At 33.0% G+C, this 25,584-nt stretch overlaps 1 protein-coding gene across 10 annotated transcripts; it reads left to right on the top strand.

The window, feature by feature from the left end:
* The first annotated feature begins 186 nt into the window (after positions 1 to 186).
* Positions 187 to 25,553, top strand: LOC106788483 (transcriptional activator protein Pur-beta). 10 transcript variants are annotated; one of them, XM_014751768.1, is made up of 8 exons: positions 365 to 1,450; positions 3,268 to 3,318; positions 11,336 to 11,454; positions 11,771 to 11,873; positions 12,007 to 12,137; positions 12,351 to 12,578; positions 12,925 to 13,119; positions 24,572 to 25,553. In XM_014751768.1, exons 1-8 carry the CDS (start codon positions 1,414 to 1,416, stop codon positions 24,962 to 24,964), a joined length of 1,257 nt encoding a protein of 418 aa, XP_014607254.1. In that variant the 5' UTR covers positions 365 to 1,413; the 3' UTR covers positions 24,965 to 25,553. The 10 variants fall into 10 exon arrangements, with proteins under 10 accessions (XP_014607255.1, XP_014607254.1, XP_014607258.1 ...); XM_014751766.1 differs by lacking the exon at positions 365 to 1,450 and adding an exon at positions 1,806 to 1,892; XM_014751762.1 differs by lacking the exon at positions 365 to 1,450 and adding an exon at positions 2,344 to 2,767.
* Positions 25,554 to 25,584: the final 31 nt, after the last annotated feature.

Genomic DNA, 25,584 nt, shown 5'->3' with positions numbered 1-25,584 from the left:
CAATTGGTCGATTATGAATTGGCATAAATAATATTGCCGGTCACTTAAGAACCGTGCCGTTATACGAAAAAAAAGAAAGATTTAGCGATTAGTAGCGACGTTTGACGGATAAAAGTGTAACTATCTATACCGTTGAAGTTAAAATGATACGTAGCTCGACCAATAGAGGGCAAGCTAAGTGAAGTGACGTGACATGACAAGAAGGACGAGACGAAACGAGACAGAAGACGGTACGATAGGATACGTTAGCAAAATACTCGGTGATAATCAAATTCGACGCCGGAATAAGAGAGAAAGAGAGATAGAGAGAATTTTGGATTGTGCCAAAGAAAAAGAAATTTTTCTTTCAGAAATGGGTACGCGCGCATAATATATATGTATATATATATGTATATATATATATGTCGAAGAAAGGAAAAGATAGACACGTCGTTCAATTAAGAGGAGTCGTACAGATTCGCGTAGAGTAGATGCGCGAAAGAGAGAGAGAGAAAGAGAGAGAGAGAGAGAGCACGTTACAGTTTTTTCCTCTCACTCACTCGCTCGCTCTCTTCTCTCCTTCCCGAAATTTGGTTCTCTTTGTCTCGCTCTCTCTCTTTCGCGCAGATTGTATCGGAAAGAAGAGAGGGGATTGGTGGTTTCTGGCGAGAGCGAGAAGCGAGCGAGAAGCGAACGTGGAACGGTCAAGAGAGCGCGAACAAACCGCGAGTTAGCGAGAGCGAGTGGGTAGGCAAGCAGGCAGGCTGGCAGGCACGCAAGCAGGAGACAGGCTGGCAAGCAGGCAGCTCGGCGGGTAGGCGAACGACGAACGAACGGACGAACGAGTGTGTGTGTGTGGTGTTGGTGGCGGAGGGGAGGGGGAGGAGGTGGAGGTGGATGTGGAGGTGGCAGTGCTGTCGTTGTGGTGGTGTTAGTAGTTAGTAGTAGTTGTCGTCGTCGTTTGCGTCTTCGCTGTCGTCGTCGTCGTCGTCGCCGTCGTCGCGGTGGTGGAGGTGGTGGATGTGGATGAGGTGGTGGTGGTGGTGGTGGTGGTGACGACTGGTGCCGTGGACGGACGGACGGTCGGTCGGTCGGCGGTCGGGTCGTGGTGTGTAAAGAAGTGGAAAATTCGCAAGTGGTGTGTGCTGGATTGGCCGAGTTGGTTGGTTGGTTGGTTGGTCGGATCGGTCGGTCGGTCGGTCGGTCGGTTGGTTGCTTGGTGTGTATGTGTATGTGTGCACGGTGATAACGTCGGGGTAGCGCCGCAAGGAGGAAATCTGGCTGTGCGTGCGTGCTTTTAGATCGTACAGGGGTCTGTTGCTGCTGCTGCCGCTGCCGCCGCTGCTGCTGCTGCTGTTGCTGCTGCTAACAAGGAAGACATCGCGAGAACGACGACGCGTGGAACCGAGCAAAAAAAGGAGCGCGAGAGGAGAAATGTCCGATCGGGAGAGCCTGGACGATCAGCCACAAAGTAAGGAGGAGTCGAAGCACGTATCCGCGTGGTAAACGCCGTTAGATCGGTGCCGCGCCACCGACGCGGAAGCCTCGACAGCTAAGGGGAGGGGGAATCTCTCTTTTCGTGTCGCAGATCCGCGCGAGCCGACATCTCGTCGTGTGGTGCCTCGAGCCCCGTGCTCTGCCGTGCGGAGGCGCCTCCGGTTAAACGAGCAAGAGAGGCGCTCATTCTCTCTCTTTCTCTCTCTCTTTCTCACCACGCGTTCTCTTCCCTTCCCTTCCTCCCTCTTCCGTATTTCTCGCTCTCTCTGTCTTTCTCTTTATCTATCTATCTATCTATTTCTCTATATCTTTCTCTCTCTCTCTCTCTCTCTCTCTTTCTCTCTCTCTCTCTCTCTCGTTAAAAATGCGCGCGAGCGAATCTCGAGCGTTTTTTCTTCCTTCACTTCTCCAAGAAGGTAATAACCAACGAACCAATTCTATGAAGAATTATCATGAAAAATACGATTTTTCTACGGCAACAAGGATTCAAGATGGCCGAGCACACGCAACGGCCAAGGGGGATACCTCCTACTTCCCCCTCTATCCGCGGCGCTTCTTTTCCTTTGGTCGTCATTATCGTCGTCAATTCCGTCGTTGTCGTCATCAACATGATCAACATCATCATGTCATCATTATCGTCATCATCATCATCATCATCTCCATCATAATAATAATTATTATCTTCTTCATCATCATCATCAACATCATCATCATCATCACCATCACCATCATCTACTACTCATCAACCATTAGCTACGTTTAAATCGATTTCCATTGAAAATTCTTTGATTATTCTTCATACGAGAGAGAGAATGTGTAAGCGTGTGTGTGTGTGTGTTGTGTGTGTGTATGTGTGTATGTTTGTATGTATATAATATGTGTAACGCATATTGTACATGCATACACGTTGGCACATGCAGTTCGGTGATGTGACGACGCGATGACACGACGACGATATCCTTTATGGATATTCGTCGTTTCGTACGGACGAGTAAACGTGATGTAACCTCTCGACGAGGATCTGCTATGTAAATCGCGTAGGAGCGCGCGCGCGCGCGCATGCTGACATCAGAAAGAAGGGAGAAAGAGAAAGAGAAAGAAAGAAAGAAAAAGAGAGAGAGAAAAAGAAAGAGTTGCGATGAGCATGACACTACTTCTTAGGTTAGCTGAGGAATGACAGAGGGGTTAGGATGCGCGCGCGCCTTCCCAAAGTCGACGTCGTCTAGCGACGGTGAAGCGACGACGACGACGACGACCGACACGACACGACAACGACGACCAACGGACTCGAGTAAATCTCGCACGTGTTGTCTCTATTCCCCCTTCGACTTATCCTCGATCATTTTAAAAGGATCAAGAAAAGAGAATCATGATCGATTTTTTTCTCATGAAACACAATACAAATCTCGATCGATAAATTCGATTCCTTTTAATTTTGTATTTTATTTGATGTTATTATTATTATTATTATTATTATTATTATTTCTGTCAATCTTTCGATCAAATTCGCATATTAAATTACATAAGGATAAATATTTTCATTTTTCCAAGGATTGTCGGAGATATTTGTTTATATTTTTCTATATTGTTTTGTTTTGTTTTATTTTGCTTATATATATCTCGACAAAGATAAATTTAAGTAAAATCTAGTTAAAAATGAAATTATTATCTTCCTATCTCTCCGATGATCTATACGCACACATACAAATCATTTCTCGAACGATTTTCCACGATCGTTTATTTCTAACGATAGTTTTTTATTTTGTTCTCTCTCTCTCTTTTTTTCGGCAGAGTATGGAAATCCAGGTGGCATGGATGCTGGAGGAGCTGACTTTGACTCCGGTGAGTAAATCGTTCTTAAATTAGCAGAAATATACATAAAGGAGTATTTGTTGAAACGTGAGCTCTTCTCTCGAGTTAAAACTAACTTTTCTCGATTAATATATGCATATATTAATACACACGCGCATAGTTTAGTTTTCTATCGATGAAGAGAAAAGAGTTTTTCTTGTAAAATAATAGATTGTCCAATAATTTCGTGCGTTTTTTATCTAATAATAAGTAAAGAAACCGCATATTGACTTAGTGGACAACTTTTATATTCAATTGAAATTAGTATGAATACAAAAAAAACAAAATGTTTTCCTTGTTACTGCTCAATCGTTACGGTATACTTTGAATCTCGTACGCGCGCGCACATACAGATTTTACGTAGGTGTGATAAATATTCCGTTGATTAGTAACATTTTTCAAAATGGTAATTTTTTCTGGTGAAGTTTGTTTTATCGTTTTGGTATTTCGCCAACTCAGAATTCTTCACACTATGAGCTAATACGACATATATGTATATGTATATATATCTCTATGTAGGTGTGTGAGAAATCGTGAAATAATATACGAGCGAGACAAATGGTTTTTTTTTTTTTTTATTATTTTTACATTTTCTCTAAAATATTACATTTAACGATCGTCGAGTTGTTACGAAATTTTTAAAATATATAAAGATCACTGGTTATGAAAGACATTGGAATAGTTTAAAGATAAAAAACTAGGAATTCTTCGATTCGTACGATAAATCGAAGAATCCTTATTATGCAGTCAAACGTGTGGGACGTGTGGTTAGGTTATGTAGAGAAACGACACTGGCATAGAGAGTGAGTGAGTGAGTGAGTGAGTGAGAGGGAAAAAGAGAGATCTGTATTTCGTATCCACATTTTACTATGACCTAAATTACAAATTAGGTAATTTTGAGAGACTAGGCGTATCATTTGATTGCTTTCTATTCTCGTTTACCGTTTCACCACTTCTTGGTGTGTGTATTGTTATACTCACTAATACGAAATTTTGTATTATTAATTTATAAATATCAAATTTAATTTTGGAAGACGTTAAAAGATAAAATTATATACTATTCAACATTACATAGCGATGAGGATGGAAAAGGAAAGGAAAAGGGTAGAAGAGAAGGGTGGAAGGAAAAAGAGAGTTACCCGTATGAAAACGATGGGAGGCTCGCATTGTGAAGGGAGTGGGGGGTATTGTGGGGGGGGGGGTTCTAGTAAAGGCGCATGAACAATGAGCGAGGGAGAAAGAGAGAAGGAAAGAGAGAGAGAGAGTGAGAGAGAGAAAGAAAGAAAGAGAAAGAGAGATAGTAAAGTGGCGATAGGAAAAGGAGAGAAACGGTAAACCATCGGCGTACTCTAGCACAGTCAGCTGTGCGTGACGTCACGCGGTCGCGTCGCGAAGCGCGCGTCGCCATCACCGTCGCCGCAGTCGGCGGCGGTAACGAACAGAGAGAGAGGGAGAGAGAGAGAGAGAGAGAGAAAGAGTGAGCGAGTGGTAGAGCTAGGTAAGAAGAGAGCGGGGGTGGGTGGGGGGAAAGAAGAGCAGATCACGTGGTTCAAAGCGCGAAATCACGTGGCGAGCGTTGGCCGGCAGACGCAGAAGCCGGTACTGGGTTGCGCCTGATTGGTCGGTGCAAACGTGAACATCATGGATGCGCGCATTCCATCGGCATGACGGCGGGCTCCGTGAATGACCGGTTCGTCATTCTCCCGGTTTTATGATTTCTCGTATTTGTTCGTCGATATGTTTAATTTTCATTATTCAAATTGTTATAATAATAATAATAATAATATTAATAACAACAATAACGATAACAATAATATTAGTAACGACAAGAATAACAAGAACGAGGACGACGGGGAAAGGAAAAATCATGTATAGTAGTCTTTCGTAAGAAGAAAAAAGTAGTAGTGATGTGTTAGATCGCGTACGGTGAATATGCCGTTAGTACGATTCCGTCGACCTACCGAGAAGGAGGGACTTGTTGAAATTGTGTTGTTTCTTAGTAAAGTTGTTTTTATCAGCTTAGATTCTGCTAAAAAGTTACTTAGTAGAATTGTAGGAGAAGAAGAGTGGAGAAGCGGTGGTGGTCGACGGTAGCGGTGTATTCGTATCGTTTAGTGAACGTTCCTTCTCGACGATTTGTTAAACGGCAAACGCACTTTTTATCTTTGGATGGTAAAGCCGGACCCGAAGTCTACCGATGCACCGCGTACCAAAGATATCAGTCAAGTCAACGACCAACACCAGCAGACTGACGAGTTATTTTACTGCCAGAACTACTCTTCTCTTTCTTTCCTACTAAAGTTATTGCTGTTATTGTCGTCATCGGCTTTTCTTCTTTTTTTTTTTTTCTTCTTATTCTTATTCGTCGTCGTCGTCGTTGTCATCGTCACTGCCTGTTGAGTCACCCCAAAGTTCCCGGGATTGTATCGCGAGACTGATCGAAGAGAAAACAGAGAAGCACAAAAAGAAAGAAAGAAAGAAAGAGAGAATAAACACGTATGCATGTAAATACGTACGATTTCTCCTTGCGTCGTCGTCGTCGTCGTAGACGTCATCGTCGTCATGATCATTGTGTACGCACGTTTAGTACGCGTTATGTCTTCCTTCGACCGCGTTGTTAAGTGTTATTGTTGTTGTTGTTGTTGTTGTTGTTTCTCGGAATTAAGACTAAATTCAATTTCGACGTTTCATTAACCTGCTCTTTTTTCATTGACTATTCTATTTGCTATAAAGACGTGTTTAAAAACTGTGAGAACAGATCGATCTCTTCTTTCTTTCTTTCTTTCTTTCTTTCTTTCTATTTTTTTTTTTTTTTTCTTTTATACCTTTGTGTGACTTTTGATTTTCTTCGTTCTAAGAAAGAAAAAGAGAGAGAACAATAAAACCCGACGTTATTCGTTTAATTTCATCGTTTGTCGCTATGCCGTGCTTGACGTTATCGAGAGTGAAGTCAAATCTCTTGTGATATGTGGTCGAAGAAAATTTACCGGCGGAAAAGAAGAATACGAGCCACGGGGAGAGATTTTTTATTCTGAAGAATAAGAAGAAGAATAAAAAGGAGGCACTTATAAAAATAGAAAATAAAGGAAAAATAAATCAAGACAACAACAACCACACCAGTTACAATGAGGATGGGAGAAATCGTGGAGATTTCGCAGGGCGAGGTTGGGCGGAATCCGGTGAAGAATACCTGGGGCGACATAATGGACAAGATACAGTACTGGTGCCCCGAAGGTAGCTGACACAAACGACGTCACGTGATATATCGAAATCAGGAGCGTATAACAATGGCGATACGGAGCCACGTACCGGTTTGAGCTTATTTATTTTTATCGCTCATTTCGCTCCTTCTACCGAATTAACTTTTTTTTCTTTGCTTTTTTAAAATTATTATTATTATTATTATTATTATTATTATCACCATTATTATACATTTAATTTGTTGTATTAGAAACAAATTACGTTAAAATATTAATAACGAAACATGCGTGGATTGAAAAAGTTTTCAGTTTAACATTGTAAACCATTTTCTTTACGGTTGAACTGATTTTTATTTAAAAATAAAAGTTCTTTTATTTCTGTTCAAGCTTAAAACTTTTCAATCCATCGTCCGTGTAAATAACTTCAAAAAATACAAATTTTCGTAAATAAACGTTACTTTCGTTGATTTAGATTACGTAGTTTCAAACGCGTATATATAAGAGTAATACAGAAGTAGTTTTTCTTCAAAAAATAACTCGAAAAATTATTTATATTTATATATTGCGAATGATTTGCATTTGTTCATAGAAATAATTTCAATTGTGATGTTCATTATATATTCAATACACAACTCATCACATCGTTTAATTACTGATTTAAATATGACGAAATTATAACCCAAGTTCCAAGTTGTATGTCCAAGTTTTTGGGAACGACTGTTCTATTAGTACTTTTCTAATTGCAACAATTTAAACGCGTTAGGATTTGCTCCACGTATATCTCTATCACAACATCACTTATCTATCTTCTTGTTTTACATAAATACATCGTATCGATGTGTAAATTAATTGTGCAAATTTATTAGAAGAAAAAAACGTAAAAGTGTTGTCGTTAGTTGTCGTCGTAGAACAGGTCGGTGGTGATGGTGGTGGTGGTGGAGGGGAACACTCGCGACCGGTGACAAGTTCTCACTCTCTCGACACAATTTAGTAGACTTTGATCGTGACGTGGTGATTTAATGGGTCAATTTGAAAAAAAACAAAAGGAGGAGAGGATAAAAAAAAGGAAAAAAGAAAAAATTCCTAAGCTAGTAGATAGTCCTCTATAAATGTATTGATTACACGGTTGAAAAAAATGACGACGATGAGGATGAGGTTGAGGTTGAGGATAAAGTTGAGGTGGCTAGTCTGGGTCCTTGTCTTATGTTAGAAAATCAAGGGTGTATGGTGGTTGGGGTGCGTGGGGTAGGTAATATGGAATCGAGGATAGTGGTGGAGGTGGCGGAGGTGGCGGAGGTGAAGTTGCGGGGGCAGACGCGATTGGTATAAGAAAGGAGAAGCGGCATAGGGGAGAGAGGGAGGATTAGGGTAGGGAGGAAGGGAGAGAGAAATATGCAGTTCGCATTGAGGCAGGTCGGTGCAGCGCCGCGAGTCGCGCTCCAGGCGCAGAGATCAATGCACTCGTTCCGATCGTTTTCCTCGTAGTCTACCATACGCGTATTTTCGGTCCACGTCGTGTTGTTTTATATATATATATATATATATGTATATATATACAGACACATATATACATATATATATAGATATAGATATATATATTAATTTGATATTTTGAAAAGAAAAGATAAAACGTCGAGGTGTTGATTCTATTTGTTATAAAAATCAGGAAAAAAAACAAAATTCACCTGACATTTTGAAATATATTTTAACCGATAATTTTCTACGCCGCGATAAAACGAAGCTAGAAAATATGAAAGAGAGAAGACACGAGCTCTTGTAAGAGTCCTTCGAATAGTAATTCAAGAAAATTTGGGGAAATACAAAACAAGGAATTGAATATAAAACATATATCTTCTCTCTCTCTCATATTAAAAAAAGGAAAGAAACAAAGGACACATATACAAACATGTCAATTGGCAAAGTGTTTGATGGAACGGAACGAGATGATGGTAGCTAATTGAAAAGGAACGAACATTTAATTTATAGATGAACGAAAAGGACTATTATCTTGTTGTCGTATCTGAGGATCAATTAGTTTCATGATAATAAATGGTGACTTAGGAGTTGTAGTCAAAAAAGAGAGGTAGGAGGAGGAGCTACGAGATGAAAAAGGAAGAGAAGAGAAGAGAAAATGGTGCTGGTTGGTTATCGTAATAATAGAGAAGAAAGTATGAACAAAAATAATGGATGAAGAAGAAATTTCTCTTGAGTATAATTACTTTAGCAGAATAATGACGGCGGACGGATTCGTAATGGGAAAGCAATGGCGGCGTAGTCATGGTTGAAAATTGAAGATAAATAGTAAGAAAAAAAGAAGAGAAGAAAAATAGAAAGAAAACTCGATGGATTCGATCGTAATTTGCCAACGTAATGTGCGTTCCTCCGAGAATATTCGGTTCAGTCAAAATTTTTGCTCTGTGTCATGCATCGGAGAGAAGAAGATAGTAAAAAGAAAAAATAGTAGTAGTGGTAGTAGTAATAGTAGTAGTAGTAGTAGTAGTAGTAGTAGTAGTAGTAGTAGTAGTAGTAGAAGTAGTAAAAGTAATAGTAATAGTAGTAGTAGAAGGAGGAGTAATAGAAATAGTAACAACGCCAACAACACCAACAATAATAATACTACTACTACTACTAATAATAATAATAGCAACAGTAATAGTACTGGTAAATTGTTAGAGAAGAATAGAAAACGATAACGAAAAGAAAGATATTAAGAGGAAGAATGTTCTGACACATATCGATTGTGTCCGAGGAAGACACACGTCTCTCATGGTTAACGTTTGGTTCCCCCCGATTGATGAAACTGATTGAAAGAGAGAGAAGGGTAGAGAAAGAAAAAAAAAAGAAGAAGAAGAGAATATATATCTCTTAGGAGAGATAATTTATCCTTGGCGAGATGGGAAAGTTTGTATAAAAAGATATCAAGGACGTGTGAGAGAGAGAAAGAGAGAAAATAATAAATAATTAAAATAATTGTTGAAAAGGGAGAAAGAAAGAAAACAAAAGAGAAGAAAAAGAAGAAATAAGGAAGGAGGTGTAAGAAGAAGAAGACAAGGAGGAAGAGAAGGAGGAGGAGGAGAAGAAGAAAGAAAGAAAGAAAAAAATTCGGGAAGGTGTCGCTTAGAATGTACAGGTGTATGGATTACCAAAGCATCGTCAGGATGTTCAAGAGCAGGATCTTTCAAGGCGACCTCAGCCCAGTCCCGATTCCGGGCAGGTTGCAACAATCCAGTACGTAGTGCTTAGAGGGGGAAGTAGAACTAGGGAGGGGGAGAGAGAGAGAGAGAGAGAGAGAGAAACTCTTAAGGTTTTAGATCGATCATAGAAGGCGCATTTCGCGCAGCAGAGAGGATCTCAACTGGGGACGACGGCCACGATCGATCTTCCCAGGACCCTTTTTCCTATGGTCCAGATATTCTAACATTTTCAAATTTTCTCTCACCGTCAATCTTTCTTTTATTAATATACAGATTATCGTTATTCCGTCTATAATAAAATATATCTCAAATTAATATTATATATTTACGCGTGAATTTAGGCTCGATAATCTATTAGTATAGCGTGCAATTATTAAATAGGGGATTATTTCACATTTCTTAGATTAAGAGGAATAATAAAAGGATATTGGATTGTAGCATATATATTTATCTTATTTTCTCTATTTGGGAACGGACCACAATATTAGTTTTTCTCTATATAATTTGATTTTTTCTTAGAATATTTTTTCCTATAAAGAAGAATCAGAACGTATATGTGTTTATAATTCAAGGCAATTGTAGATAGGCTAGGTAAAAAGAAGAAAAATAAATATATAAAGAAAAGGTTCTAGTTCCTTTCGCGTTAGAAACAACGAATCGGAATCTTCTAATTCTGATTTTCTAGAATAAGCAGAGGATAAGAGATTTCCGGTGTATGCTACAAGAGAAATATATCTGCATATGTGGTTATATATATATATATATATATAAAAAGATAGTAATAATAATAAAAAAAGAGAAAAGGCAAAAGGGTGGGGGTATATCTGGTCGGTAGTGGGGTACACCAAAGAGGTCAACAACCTCTCTCTCTGATGCAGCTGTTATTGATCGAAGAGGACTCGCAACATCGTTCCACCGTTACGCCAAAGTTACTACTCTTGTTCCATCCCAAAGAGGATGCTGCCTGCCGCTGCGTTCTCTTCCGTGTGATCTATTCAAAATTCTTTTCTTTTTTTTTTCTTCTTCACAAGCCCCTTTCCGACCTTTTTTTTTTCTATCAAAAACGTTTTCCGACACCCCTTAGCTTTAGGATGATTCGTCGAATCTCAGTTAATATACGAAAAAAAGAGATAAACCTGTCCTAACGTTTCAACGAATGTCCCTAGAGATTTTTTACTACCACCATCCCCACTTCCTCGTCTTACTCCTCTCCCACCCTTTGTCCATTTCTACGGTTTTACTCGCGATCGTTATCTTCTTATTTATCAAGAAAATGGGCACGAATGACGAGTCCGTGTTCGATATGATGGGATTCTTTGAACGTAAGGCAAGTTGCCTTTTATCAGGAAAAATTTTTCTTAAGAAAATCAACGGGTTTTTAGTTTTTTTTCTTTTTCTTGTTTTTTTTTCTTTTTTTGAATATTTTTCTTAGATATATCGATGAATAATATGTGTGGTTTCTTTTAACGCAGGTCAGACACCCCCACCCCATCCCCGCTATCCATTTCTCCTGACCACGTTTTTTCTTTTGTTGGTTTTTTTAGACGTATAATTTTTGTTGTTGTGCGTTCGCTTTAATTTTTACGAACGAGTGACCACGGGTTTCTTTTCCAGGTCAACAAAGTCAGCAAAATGAGCAGGAGCTGGCGACCAAAATGTTGCAAATACAAAGCAAACGATTCTACCTTGACGTGAAGCAAAATAGACGCGGAAGATTTATCAAAGTAGCCGAGGTATATTTATATTCACTTTTGAAAAAAATTTCTATATATGTAAAGTGAGCCTAACATTCTTAGATTCGTAATTTTGCATTAAATAAAAATAGTAATTGTTTTTATAAATAAACATTATCTAGGAACTTTTATCAAGCACAACCTGTCGTAAAGGGCAAGTTGAGAAATCATGAGCCACCTCGTCTATAATTTTTTGAACAAAAAAGAAGAATAAAAGTTTTTTTTATGTCATAGTTCAGAAAACTTTTCAATCCAGCCATGTATTATCGATAACAACATTTCAAAACATTGAAATATTTGATCCGATTAATCGTAGATCGGAGCGGACGGAAGAAGAAGTCAAATATATCTAGCACTCAGCACAGCATTCGAGTTTCGGAACCATCTGTCAACGTTTAGCGACTATTATGCATCGTTAGGTGAGACAAATTAATTGGCATAACGTGTAGTAATTAAAACCCCTTTATTATCCTTCATTTTATTGTCAATTAATCGAATTACAAATAAATAAACGAACAAACAAAAATTCAAAACCGAAAATAAAAATATTAGGTCCACCTAATCCGGAAAATGTGCCGGACGATGGAAAATTGAAATCAGAAATGATGGTCAAGGACAACAGGCGGTATTACCTGGATCTCAAGGAAAATTCTCGTGGTCGTTTCCTGCGGGTGAGTCACACTGTATGTACCGTTCACGGTGTTTACGATTAAACTCTCAATCTTTGCAAATCTTATCGTAAGATACAAAATATTAATGTGTGAACATGTCTTCTTGAATGAATGCAAAGAAGAAACACGAAACAAGTGACGACATTTTTTGTTGGTTTTGAGAAAAAAGAAATGTAAGTTGTAAAAAAACTTAATTTTGTATTAAATACTATAATTGTTATTTAGGTATCACAAACGATAACACGGGGAGGACCTAGGACGCAGATTGCGATACCTGCGCAAGGTATGATCGAGTTTCGTGACGCGTTGACGGATCTTCTGGAAGAATTTGGTACCGATGACGGAGGCTTTAAAGGTGATCTACCTGATGGCCGCTACATGCGTGTTGAGGGGAAGAATTTTTATTTTGATATAGGTCAAAATAATCGTGGTATCTATATGAGAATTTCTGAGGTAAGTTGATCCTCCATAACACCCAACATTAATAGTTTTATCTCTCATTTAAGTAAATTAATGTTAAAAAGAAGTAAGTAATTTTAAATTACCAACTAACTTCTGGCCTAACTATATAATAATCAAAATATTAATCTCTATTCCAAGATCTCTTAGACTAATAAATATTTTTTTCCAATAAGGAAGAAGCCTATGTTGTAGTTTGATCATTTTAAAAACAAAATTAGTTACCAAAAGCAGAAATAAATTAAGAAATTATTAAGAAACTTTAGGACCCATTCTGTATATTTTTGTATTTATTTATTTCTCTATTAAATCTATTAATTGATAAATAAATAATTTTCAGGTCAAAACGAACTTTCGAACAGCGATAACCGTGCCGGAGAAGTCATGGGCGCGTTTCCGTGATATATTTGCGGATTACTGCGAGAAAATGCAAGAAGGTGGAGGAGCAGGGGTTGGCGTTGGTGGTATGAGCGGTGGGAGCGGTGGAAGCGGTGGGAATGTTCTTTCAGAAGGGAAAGGCTCGGTAGTGGCACAGGTACCATCACCATCTTCGACCTCGCAACAGCCTAACCCCAATCCAAATTTAGACTCACCCTTAATCAAGTGAAAAAGGCTTTAATTTAACTCGAACATTGGAATTATAATCGTAACTCGTTTTGTCAAGACATTTATTAAGCGAACTAAAGAAACTTATCAGAGTCTATGCCATCGTCATCGCCATTTTCATCGACATCGGCATCGACATCAACAATAACAACAACAACAACAACTACTACTACTACAACAACAATTACAACACGTTTCATAGTTAATAATTAATCATCATTAATGTCGTTATCGTCGTTATCATCGTTATCGTCATTATCGTCGTTATCATCATCATTACCACCGCCACCGTAAACCGAAAAATCGTCTCATCGTTATTCGCCTTTTAAACAATTCGCGAAAACAATGAGGTTGGTCCTCACATATAAATAAATATATATATATAATATATATATATATACATATTATATATATGTATGTATGTATATGGATATATATATATATATATGTGTGTATATATATATATATATATCTATATATCTATACATACATAATTATAAAAACGAGATTACACAATAAGAAAAACAAACAAAACAAAAAAGATTATTTCAAATGAAGAAAAAACAAAAATTAATATTATCATCAATCAGTGTTGGAGTGTTATATACATGAAAAAATCAGATGTATATTAGGAAGAGTGGTGACCATGTTTTAATCGAATAAATCCAATCCTTTTTCTGCGTGAAAAGTACAACATGAAAATTAAGAATAACAACAAAAACGACAGAGTCCAAGAAAATACTAAAAAATATCAATAAAATAAAAATAAAGGTAACAAACTTGGTTGGTAGGTACGGCGGGGGKTATGAAATGAAATGAATGGAAAGTAAAATGATTTAAAAAAAAAAAAGAAAGAGAGATAATAAAGTGGAATTTAAAAAAAGGAAGAATAAAAAGATGTACGAAAAGGCATAAAAAAAAGGAAAAAATAGTATAAAAAAGAGAAGGAAAGGGAAAGAAAGAAAGAAAGAAATATACAAAACAAATATCATCTCTATGGTTAAAAATAAACGAAACGAGTTACTGTTGCTCGTGCGAGTAAAAAGAAAATTATAAAAATGGAAGATAATGAGGAGGTGGAAAAGGTGAAGGAGAAGAAAAAGAAGAAAAAGATAAGTAAGTAAAATGTACGAAAGAGACAGACGGTGGGAGAAACGAGAGTATAATTATTGCACGATGTCCTCGAATGGGATACGAGCTACTATCGATTAACGTTATGAATACTACCGTTCATTTCCTCATACATACGTGTACTTTCTTTTCATATTTTGCTAACGTTTTTCTTTATTTTTTGTTTTTTTTTTTGTTCTCTTTCTCTCTTTTATTCCTTTATTTTTTTTTCTTTGAAATTTTCTTCAGTGCTTTTAAATAAATTAATTTAAGGCTACGTAAAAAGCCTTGCAAAGCAGGATTAATAAATACAAATAATGAGATTACCAAAATTAAATAAAAAAAATTAACAAAGATAATATTTTATTAATATTTAACGAAATTATGGTTTTATCAAAGACAACATATATAAGAGGAAATGAATCGTAGTGGAAATCACGTTATAATTGAATTTGATCGTTCAGAATTTATAAATAAAAATAGTTGTTATATTAACGATTATATTCGCGGAAGTAAATGGTGAATGGTGTGATCGGTCATAATAATCACGATAGATGATAAGAAAAGAAAAAAAAAAAGAAAGAAAGAAGGAAGAAAATGAAGGGGAAGATCGTCGGTGATATATGAATAGTATATGTAAAAAAAAGAAAAAAAAAGATGTGAAAAAAATATTAGAAAAGAAAGAAGAGAATACCGAGACCACTTGTTTTGCGTCATAGAATATGAAAAAGAAGAAGAAGAAGAAAAAAATAATAATATAGTCGAAAACAACTCTGAGACTGTTTAAATAAAAAAAAGAAAAGGACGAGAAAAATGCTCTTTAAAATCTTATTGCAAACAAATAAAAAGAAAAAAAAAAAAAAAAAAGTAAAATGATCGAATAAACGAAAAATTCGTTTCACCTATCTCACCCCTTCGAAAAAGAAAAAGAAGAAGAAGAATTACAAACAAACATACATATACATTAAAAAAAAAAAAAATGCATTAAAATAAAACAAAAAAATAATAAATGAGAAAATCTTTACCGTCTACATACACACGTGCGAAATATACATACACACACACAATTAAACACGCATCTTCTTGTGCATATTCGTTTATAAACTGAGCGTGTGCGCGCGACTTGTCTCTAATTAAAAAATAATTATGAATTAATAATATATAACACATAGGATGGAAATTTAAAAAATCATAATAATAATGATTGATTAGCCGGATATAAGAATCCTAATTAATATGTGTATATTATATAAAAAAAAAAACAAACAAACAATTTTACGTTATAAATTTGTTCCTTTCACGTCTGTTTTTATTTTTTCTTTCTTTTATTCTTCTTCTTTTACTACTTCTTCTTCTTCTTCTTCTTCATCATCTTCTTCATCGTTGATTTTGTTTCTTATTATTTGCGTGATTTTCTATGTTTACAAAATAAATTAAAAGAAAATAATAATAATACTAATAATTATATAATAATTATTATTATAATAATAGAAAAAAAGAAATCTTTTCTCTTAGTTCTTTACATTCATTTCACATACAAGGAATAAATTAAGGGATAAATTAATTAATAAATTAAATTAAATTAAATTAAATTAAATTAAATGAATAAATAAAGAAAAAAAACAAGAAAATGGCGCGCGATGCAAATGTTATACGTAAAGCGTGTGCGTTTGTTATTAATATGCGCTTTTATGAGAGAAAATCAGTAAGAAGAAGAAGAAGAAGATAGCGAAAAAGAAGGAGAAAAAGATGAAAATGAAGACTAAAGATAAAGAAAAGGAGAATTTTGGAAGCACAAGAAAGAAGAAGAAGGGCAACTTTACATCACGCTTACATCACATCAATATGCCGGACATAAATAAATAATGTAAACATAGGATGTACAACACATAAGTAAACACAAAATTCGACGTAACCCTATGAAAGAGATGATAAATACGAAATCTAATAAAATATTTGCATACCACATAAAAACCATGTAACCAGAAACGAACACACACACACACACACACACGTGAAATCAGTTAAGATTAGAATTGAGAAGAAATATCGGGAACAAAAAAAAAAGGAAAGAAAGAGAAAACGTTCCCGAAGTATTCGTGAAATGATTAACAATATACATATGTATGTGTCCTGCTGTATGTATGTGTGCGTATTTGTGTATGTAACGTGATAATAAAAAAAAAAAAGAGAGAAAGATAGGATGACTGACTGAGTGAATGAATGAATGAATGAATGAATGAAAACTATGAAAAGAATGTGTTATGTGTGTAAAGGAAAAAGTGAGAATGTGTGATCGTATGTAGTTACGTCTCGTTTAGTTAACGAGGTTCTAAACAAAAAAACATAAAATAAAAATAAAATAAAATGAAATAAAATAGAAATAAAAAATAAAAACACAAAATGGTATATTAGGAGGTATGTATTATACGAATGCATATTAGGTATTTATATAGAATCTATATAACTGTATAATTGTCTAACGAAATGCCAATGTCCCGTGGACCCAAACAACTGTAATCATTCAGATAACATGCGTATTGGAGAAAAAAAAACAAAATCTATCGAGTGGAAATAATGATCTCCTTGTTGCTGACTTGCAATAGTTTGGGTCCTTTTTCTTTTCTATACGGGATTAGGTAGAACGATGATAGTGAATATATAATACGAATGGCTAGGAAATGCATTAAACGGAAACATATATTTATCTATGTATACGTATATGTGTACGTATGTAATTAGACATATATGGATATATGTATACGTCACATACACGTATACATATTTATATATATATAGAAATAAATGTGAATGACCTGGTGCCAGAATGTGAAAATAACTTGAAAAGAAGTAGACAGAAACAGAGAATGAAGAACATTGAGATTAAAATAAAGAGTTTTCTCTAATTAATAAGAAAACCTTTAAAATACGCTTTGATTATGCTAATATCAAGAAGAATGAATTAGAACGAGAAAGAAAGATAGAGAATGATCGATCATTTCATTCACATCTCGTGATAGAACTCGAATCGCAAAACACCAAAAAAAATGATGAAAAGAAACAGAGAAAAGAATAAATAAAATGAAAATAAAAATAAATAAATTTAAATAAATAAATAAATAAATAAATAAATAAATAAAGATAAAAAAGTAAAAAATAATAAAACCTTTATCTTTCGCACTGGTGCGAAAGAAAAAAAATGGCGGATAAAATGCGACAGAAGCGCGATTAACAAAAAAAGAAAAAAAAAAAAGAACGGGCGTGTGTATTTGATGAAAATTTTGCGACAAAAAAAAAAATATACTGCGCCATATTATATCATAAAGAACTATTTATTATTATTATTATTATATTATTATTATTATTATTATAATATTATTATTATATATTATTATAACAATTATATATATTATAGTTATTATTATTATTAAAGAGAGAAAGAGACACGCCCCATAAAAATATCGTGTTTAATTATCAACGCATGTTATCGACAAAATGAAGAACAAAAATAATGATTGGGAAGTGAAAGAAAGAAAGAAAGAAAGAAAGAGAGAAGAGGAGAAAGAAAGAAAGAAAAACAAAACAAAAAGGACAGAAGAAATTAATGCAAAGTTTGATTTAATTTTGTTGCAACAAGGATTAAAACGAAAATAATATTCTATCCGTCTTTGAGATATTTATATTTGAATATATAAAATGGCGTTTCTTTTTCTTTTCTGCATTTCTTCATTCTATAAAATCAACTATTTCGGCTGGTCTGAATTTTTACTTAGCACATAGGATCTTGACGATATTTACAAAAGAAAAAAAAAAGAAAAAAAAGTAAATAAAAGTAAAATAAAATAATTAAAACGAGAAAAATATGAATCACGAATAGAGAAAAGAGAGATTAATGATGAAAGAAAAGATAAGTAAAAAAAAAAAAAAGTGATAAAATTTGGAACGTGTATGGCGCTAAGAAAGAAAAAAAATGGATAAAGAAAAAGAAAAGGGGTAAATAAAAATGACGGCAACAATAACAACGACGATTAAGAAAATGAAAAAACTAATAAGTAAAAAAAGAAAAATCTTAGAGAATGTAAGGAACGTCGATAAGAAAAAGTTCCGATCCTCTCTTCGATATTAAATTTATTTCTATTTTTATCTTATTTCAGTTTATTTTTTTGTTAATTATTTTTATTCATATAATTTATATTAATTGTTTATAAATAAGAATATTAAATATATTTCTGATGATCGCATCTAAATCTCAACGTTTTATAAATTTTCAAAATAATCTAATATTTCTTTTAATTTAGTTATTTTAATTTCTTTTTGTTTCTATTTTTTATGTATAAAATGATTTATAATAGTAAGGAAAAGAAGAAGAGGATTGTCGAACTAAAACCGATTAAAAGGCACAAGAAGAGCATGATATTAGTGTGTCCGTGTAAAAATAATAAGGAAAAGTGTTCCAATCGGGGAAACGATTGCATAATAATGAAAAAAACATATATATAAAAAAATAGAGAGAAAAGGAAGAAGAAAGATATGAACAAGAAGATCAAGAAATAATCGTTTCACCGATGGGACAAACGGTATGACATATTGTGATCTATTACAAGTTACAAATTACAAAGCATCACAAAGTAGTAGATAATTAAGGAAATATAAATAAGTGACGCACGTAAACACTATGGTGACTACTAAAAAAACAGACACAAATACATATACAAATACAAACAAAAAATTAATAAAAAAAAAAAGAAAATTTATAAACGCAAACACAATTGAAATCGTTTTATGCGAAATGCATAAAGAGCAAACAAATTAAAATGAAAATGAGGAACACGTTATTAAAAAAAAAAAAAAATAAAAAATAAATAATAATAATAATAATTGAGGACGACTACGAACGTACCTAACTATTAAAAAAAAAAAAAATTAATAATATTAATAATAATAATAATAATAACTAATAAAGAATGAAACAGAGGAAGACAAACCTGAAAGAACAGAAATGAAAAACAAATGAATTAATTAACTTTACATATAATATACTTGAATTATAATACACTAACACACGCATACATTTACACGCGACAGATTAAAAAAACATTTAAATATTTAACACACGTAAATACATAAAAAAGAAAACACACACAGGAGAAAAGAAACATACATAAATATATAAGAGGCAAGCAAATACACGTTAAATAAGCGAGAATAAGAAGATTTATTTGCCATTCTTGCGATCTATCGATCATTGTTTAATGATCATCATCATTATTGATTACTATTACTCAATTATAATGATTCTAATTTTTCTATAACAAATAGTAGAAAAAAGAATATATGTTTATTATACATTATTGTAGAAAAATATTTTAATTAATCGAAATACTTTCAATCGACGATGAACGTTCGTTTGAAGTTTCCAATATTAATCTTTTGATTTTATTTCATTCTAAACATAAAGAACAATGATTTAGGATAAATACATCCTGAATTATTACCAGTGACTAAATTGTGGTCAGAGTAAAAAAATTAATATATTGCAAAATTCACATGTAATTAAATTAATTATTAAATGTGTGAATTATGCAATAAATTAATTTTTCTTTTAGTAAAATACATTGAAAAACATATTGAATAAAAAAAAGAAAACTTGTGATATTGTGATAAATTTGTGATACCATATATAGATATTTATATATTTAAAGTTAAATATGTTTTATTAGATTCGATAGAAATTTATCGATCATTTTATAAATTGAATTTCATATTTAATAATTGACTTAATGTGACTGGTGATGAGATACAATGATCGAGTCGCAAAACGAATGACAAATATGTGCTATATCTGCGAATTAACGTTAAAAACAAAAGAAAAGGAAGAGAGAGAGAAAGAGCGAGAGAGAGAGAGGAGGAAGAAAATCAAGAAAAGAAAGATAGGAGGATAAAAACAATGGGAAGAAAGAAAAGAGATAGAGACAAGAGAACACAGGATTTCAAAAAGTTGGGAAAGGAAGATAAGATATGAGGAAAAATGAAAAGAAATGAAAAGAATAACTCACATACTCCTGCCACGCAGCGAGTCCTTAGACAGCTTTAAGATAATAATAATAATTATTAAATGATATAAATATATTAATTAAAATTAATTACTTAATTAAAAAAAAATAATAGTGATAAAACTTTCTATATGTTGAATTGTGTCTAGTGAAAGAAGTAAAAACTATTGAGATAAAAAAAAAAATAAAAAAAATAAATAAATATAACGACAAAAAAAACCACTAAGAAAAAAAATACGGTAAAGAGAGAGACAGTGGGGGAGAGAGAGAGAGAGAGAGTGGAGGAGAAGAAGGACGACGGTGAAGGTGAAAAGAGGAAAGGGGGAAAAAAATTAATATAAATAAAATAAACTAAATAATTAATTAATTAATCGATTATTTGATTGATTGATTTATTGATTGATTGATTACTTAATTAATTATTTAATAAAAAAAGGTAATATGCAAGGGGAAAAATTAGAAACAGAGAGAAAGACAGATAACACAAATGGAAATATTATTGAAACTATTCGCATAACAGGCAAGATTGGGACGACACAGTTTATATATGACCATTAGTTATCTCTATCGAAAACTGTTCTTTTTATTCACATAAATAAGTAGAGGACGAGAGGTCAAAAGATCCAAGATGAAAATAAGAATAAGAAGGAAAAAATTAATATGATGATGATGATGAAGAAGAAGAAGAAGAAGAAGAAGAAGAAGTTGACTGTTAGAATATAGCTTGGATGTTTCGTTTGCTGTTTTACAGGCGTTTGTGCAGTTGGTGGTAATCGGCGATTCTTGGTTTAGATATTATATATATATATAAATAAATAAAATATATACATAGTATCATGTGAAGAAAGAAGAAAAAAAAAGAAAGAAAAAAAAGAAAGAAAGAAATGGTGGTTTGCCGATAAGTCCCACACACAACAAACACACACATACACATACACACATCTACGTTTATATATAATATTTAGTGAGTTCTCTAAATTCTCACTATTGTTATTATATCATTATTACTGCTATTATTACGTAGGGTTTTCATACCTACATTATGGCCAACATTAACAACAACACAAACAAATGATTCTAATTAAAATGATAAATATGTACACAAAACATACATATATACATACATAAATGCCCACACGAGCAAAACAATTAATTCACGTTAATAATTATCATCATCGATTTGGCTTTGTAATAAAAGTATGCAGAGAGATAATAATAAAAGATTTGATACCATACACACTTTGCATGGTGTTAGAAAAATATTATAAACTCAATACGAATGAGAGAGAGAGAGAGAGAGAGAGAAAGAGGGAAAGAGAGAAAGAAAGAGAGAGAGAAAGAGAGAGAGAGAATACAAGTATGTGTGAGTGTTTGTATGTATGTGCAACAACAGTTTGATCGTCGAATGTAATAACGTACACGTGTGTATGCGAGAAAATGTGTGTGTGCGCGAGTGAGAAAGGAAGAAAAAAAAAAGGAAAAAAAAAAAAAAAAGAAAAAAATTAACAAATAATTCAAAAACACTTGTACAGAACTTTCCCCCGTGTTTTACGTGAAAAATTGCGGCTCGCACTAATATTATAATATGTCATGCCATAAGTATGAAAATTCTACCGTTAATACGTTTATTAATTAACTCTTATTATTATTATTATCATAACGTCATCGTCATTATTATTATTATTATCATCATGATCCATGATTGATCATTGTCATCTTCGTTGTTGTGGTAATTTTCATTACAATATTCCTCCATCTCCTCCTCATCCTCCTCCTCCTTCTACCCACAATTTATAATGGCGAACATAATCCTTCGTTCTTTTTCTCTTTTCAATTATCTTTTATTGTTTTTTTATTTTAACAATTATGCGAATTCCTATCGTCATTATTATTATTATTATTATTATTATTAATATAGTTATTAATATCATCATTATTATTATATTAGTTATTATTATTATTATTATTATTATTATTCTTATGATTCATATTATTATTATNATTATTATTGGTTATTATTATTATTATTATTATTATTATTATTATTATTATTATTATTATCACTGCTGCTCTGCTACGATTATATTATCATTATACTTATTATTAAGATTATTCTTATTATGATTAATTAGTACCATCATTACCAATGCACACAAACCATCGATTTAATTACTTCCGCTCGTTCTACTCACCAACAAAATGCGGACCTAAAGTTGTCCAATTTTATCTTTTTTTTTTTTTCCTACAAATATTTAATTATTTCTAAGTTTCTTGTTTCATCAAATCCCAGACCTTTGTTTATTAACCCTTAATGGTTCAAAAGTAATTACACTAATGATATGTAATTATACGAATATTTTGATAATTCATGAATAATTTGTTAAAATTTAAACAATATTTCCCCATGTCTTTTGTTTACATATTATTATAAATATTAAAAAAGAAAAGGAATAAAAAAATAGGTGGTGTGTACCGTTAAGGGTTAATTTTATCTTTCAGTTCACTTCTATCGTATCGATCTATTATTTTGTTGTTTCCTGTTTCATATGAGAATCTTTCGTTATTTCGATTAAATGGAGAAATATCTGTTGAGAAAAAAAAAAAATAGAAACAAATTTTTTCGAGAGTTAAAGAAAGATGAAAAATAAGAGTAAACGTGTGTAAACGAAAAAAAAGAACAAAACAGAAAAAGAAAAAAAATGTATGCACACCCACGTTCTCGTTCTTTTTATCCGCGTGCGTGCGTGCGTGCGTGCATGCGTGTATGTGTTCGTACATGCGAGTGTATAATACTTATTATAATATCACGGATTTGTGGGATATGAAGTAATCCAAATAAAAATAAAATTGAAAATAAAATGAAAAGAAAAGAAAATGGAGCACCAAAGATTAAAAAAAAAAGAAGGATTCAAAGATTTAATATCATTGAAGGATTATAAAACAAAGCTTTCGAGAACGAATTATTTCAAAATTTACAAAAACAATTTAGGCATTTTTGGTTTATTTAAAAAAAAAAAAATGGCGAGAAATTCCATATATTATTCGATTGTTTTAATTTAGGAATTTAAAAAAAGGTTTATTTTTTATTAAAAGATATTTGATAGGGCAAGTTCATAATGGGGCATGCGCAGAACTGATATCTTTGAATCGCATGACTGAAAAATCGCCATATTCGTGGATTATAATTTTAAATAGAATTTCAAGCGCACGGTGATCAAATTTCTCTCGAAGTCATTTCTATCGTCGTTGGAACGACCACCAGTCGTTTTAAAACTGGCATTCCTACCCTAAAACGTCGTATATACTTCTCTGGGCTCAGGATTCTATTATTATTTGGCAGCGACGTAGTCAAATTTTGAAATTTTAAACATACGGATCTGTCTATTTTTATTTTTAGGCCTTTTTTTATCTCGTTTTAATCTATTAACGAGAAACACACGATATTTCGGATTATTGCGTTCATAATTTCAATATTATTTTATCTACTGTATTTTGAGTTTTATTAATTTTTCATATTAATTATTTTTTTTAATTATGAAAGGAAGAACCACAAAAAATCAATGGAAAAGCAAACGAAAAAAAATAATTCGTACGTCTTCGAGAATCCTTTTGATTGCAAATTTCTGTCTCCGTTTAAAAAAATATAAGATAGTTAATAATAAAAATGATAATAATAATAAATAAATAAGTAATATAATATAATAATAACGATAATAATAAATAAATAAGTAATATCAATATAATAATAATAATGATAATATAATATTAATAATAAAAATAATTAAATCATACGTATGAAAATAATTTGTATATGCGCGCACGTGCACATACATGCATTTTGAATTTTGTCTAATCACGGAAAAGAAAAGAAGAGAAACACTAATTAGTATGCACACGTACACACACACACGCGCACGCGCGCGTATTTGTATATGTGACGGGATCATCTATCGCGTGTCTGTCTTCTTATTAGATTTCATTTGTATCTTCGAGCAAAAAGAAAGAGAAAAAGCAAAGGGATGATAACTTAATTTTTTATTATTATAATTTCATATAGGGGTGATATGTGAAAATTTTCACTTAATATCAGTCGTCAATCTCTCGATGGTGCTTTTTTTTTTATATTATACAAAAAATTCAATTTTGACGATATATACCTCGATCTGTAAAAAAAACTCTCACGAAGAACCTCCTTTACTCATATTTCGGCTTCGACAGGTGTCCCAGTTGAAGAAACCTAACAACAACAACAAAAGCAAAATCGAGAAACGTCAAAGTGATCAACGGCAGCGTAATGAAAGCTTGAAAAGACGAAAATCCTTACCCCAACACGGAGAAACATCATCCACCGTTAATCTTATCAAATCCATATCAGTTTCCGTTTCCCAGTTACCACCAACAACAACAACAATAACCGCAATTCCTACATTAACGGTCCCATCCGTCATCGATTCATCATCTCCCAATGTAATAACTACGTCATTAATATCCACTACAATTGTTGGACAAAAAAGTAACGTAACCGATGGAAATGTTTCTAATAATTCGGCTAACAATAAGTCCTCTTGCGATATGCAAGGTTTATTGCAGTTCGAACCTATCGAAATTTAAATTCTTCGCGCGTTAGTAGATTATCGAAGTTCGTTTGTTCTCTTTCCGCATATAGCGCTAGCATCGGGTACTATATTTCCGCGCATGCGCATTATCATATTTCACTAATTGTGCGCGCGTAATTAGTTTCTACGTTTGAGCTGACTTTATTCTATCATTTAAATTTACTTAAATTTTTTGCGGATGCTTTTAAAAAAAAAAATCATTCCATTGTTTTCGATGATACAAAGATTTCTCGTTCATTAATTAATTAATTACAAAAATTTAGATCTTCTCTTGGAGATCTTAAGAAAAATAAAAAAAAAAAAAAGTCAAGTTGAACACCGTTCGAGTTCATATTTTTTATAAGTTTATTTTAATTCATGATGCTTCATGATATTCATATGTTTATCATACGTTTATTTTCTTCGTTCACTTTTTATGATATAAAGCTTCTTACATAGATTCTAATCGGTTTCTTTAGATGTATTACTCTTTATTGTTCGAAAAAATCGATGTACGAATACAAACAAAATATAATTTGGTACTTTTGTGACAAATTGAATACCAACGAGTGAAAAATAAAAATTTTAAGAGCTGTTCTTTATCATCTACGACTCTTGATTGTTTTATTTTTAATT

Source organism: Polistes canadensis, unplaced genomic scaffold (genome assembly GCF_001313835.1).
Source record: "Polistes canadensis isolate GaletaPanama2010 unplaced genomic scaffold, ASM131383v1 scaffold_140, whole genome shotgun sequence".
NCBI lineage: Eukaryota > Metazoa > Arthropoda > Insecta > Hymenoptera > Vespidae > Polistes > Polistes canadensis.
The sequence above is the reverse complement of the archived record's forward strand: the minus strand, read 5'-3'. Positions and strand labels throughout refer to the sequence as shown.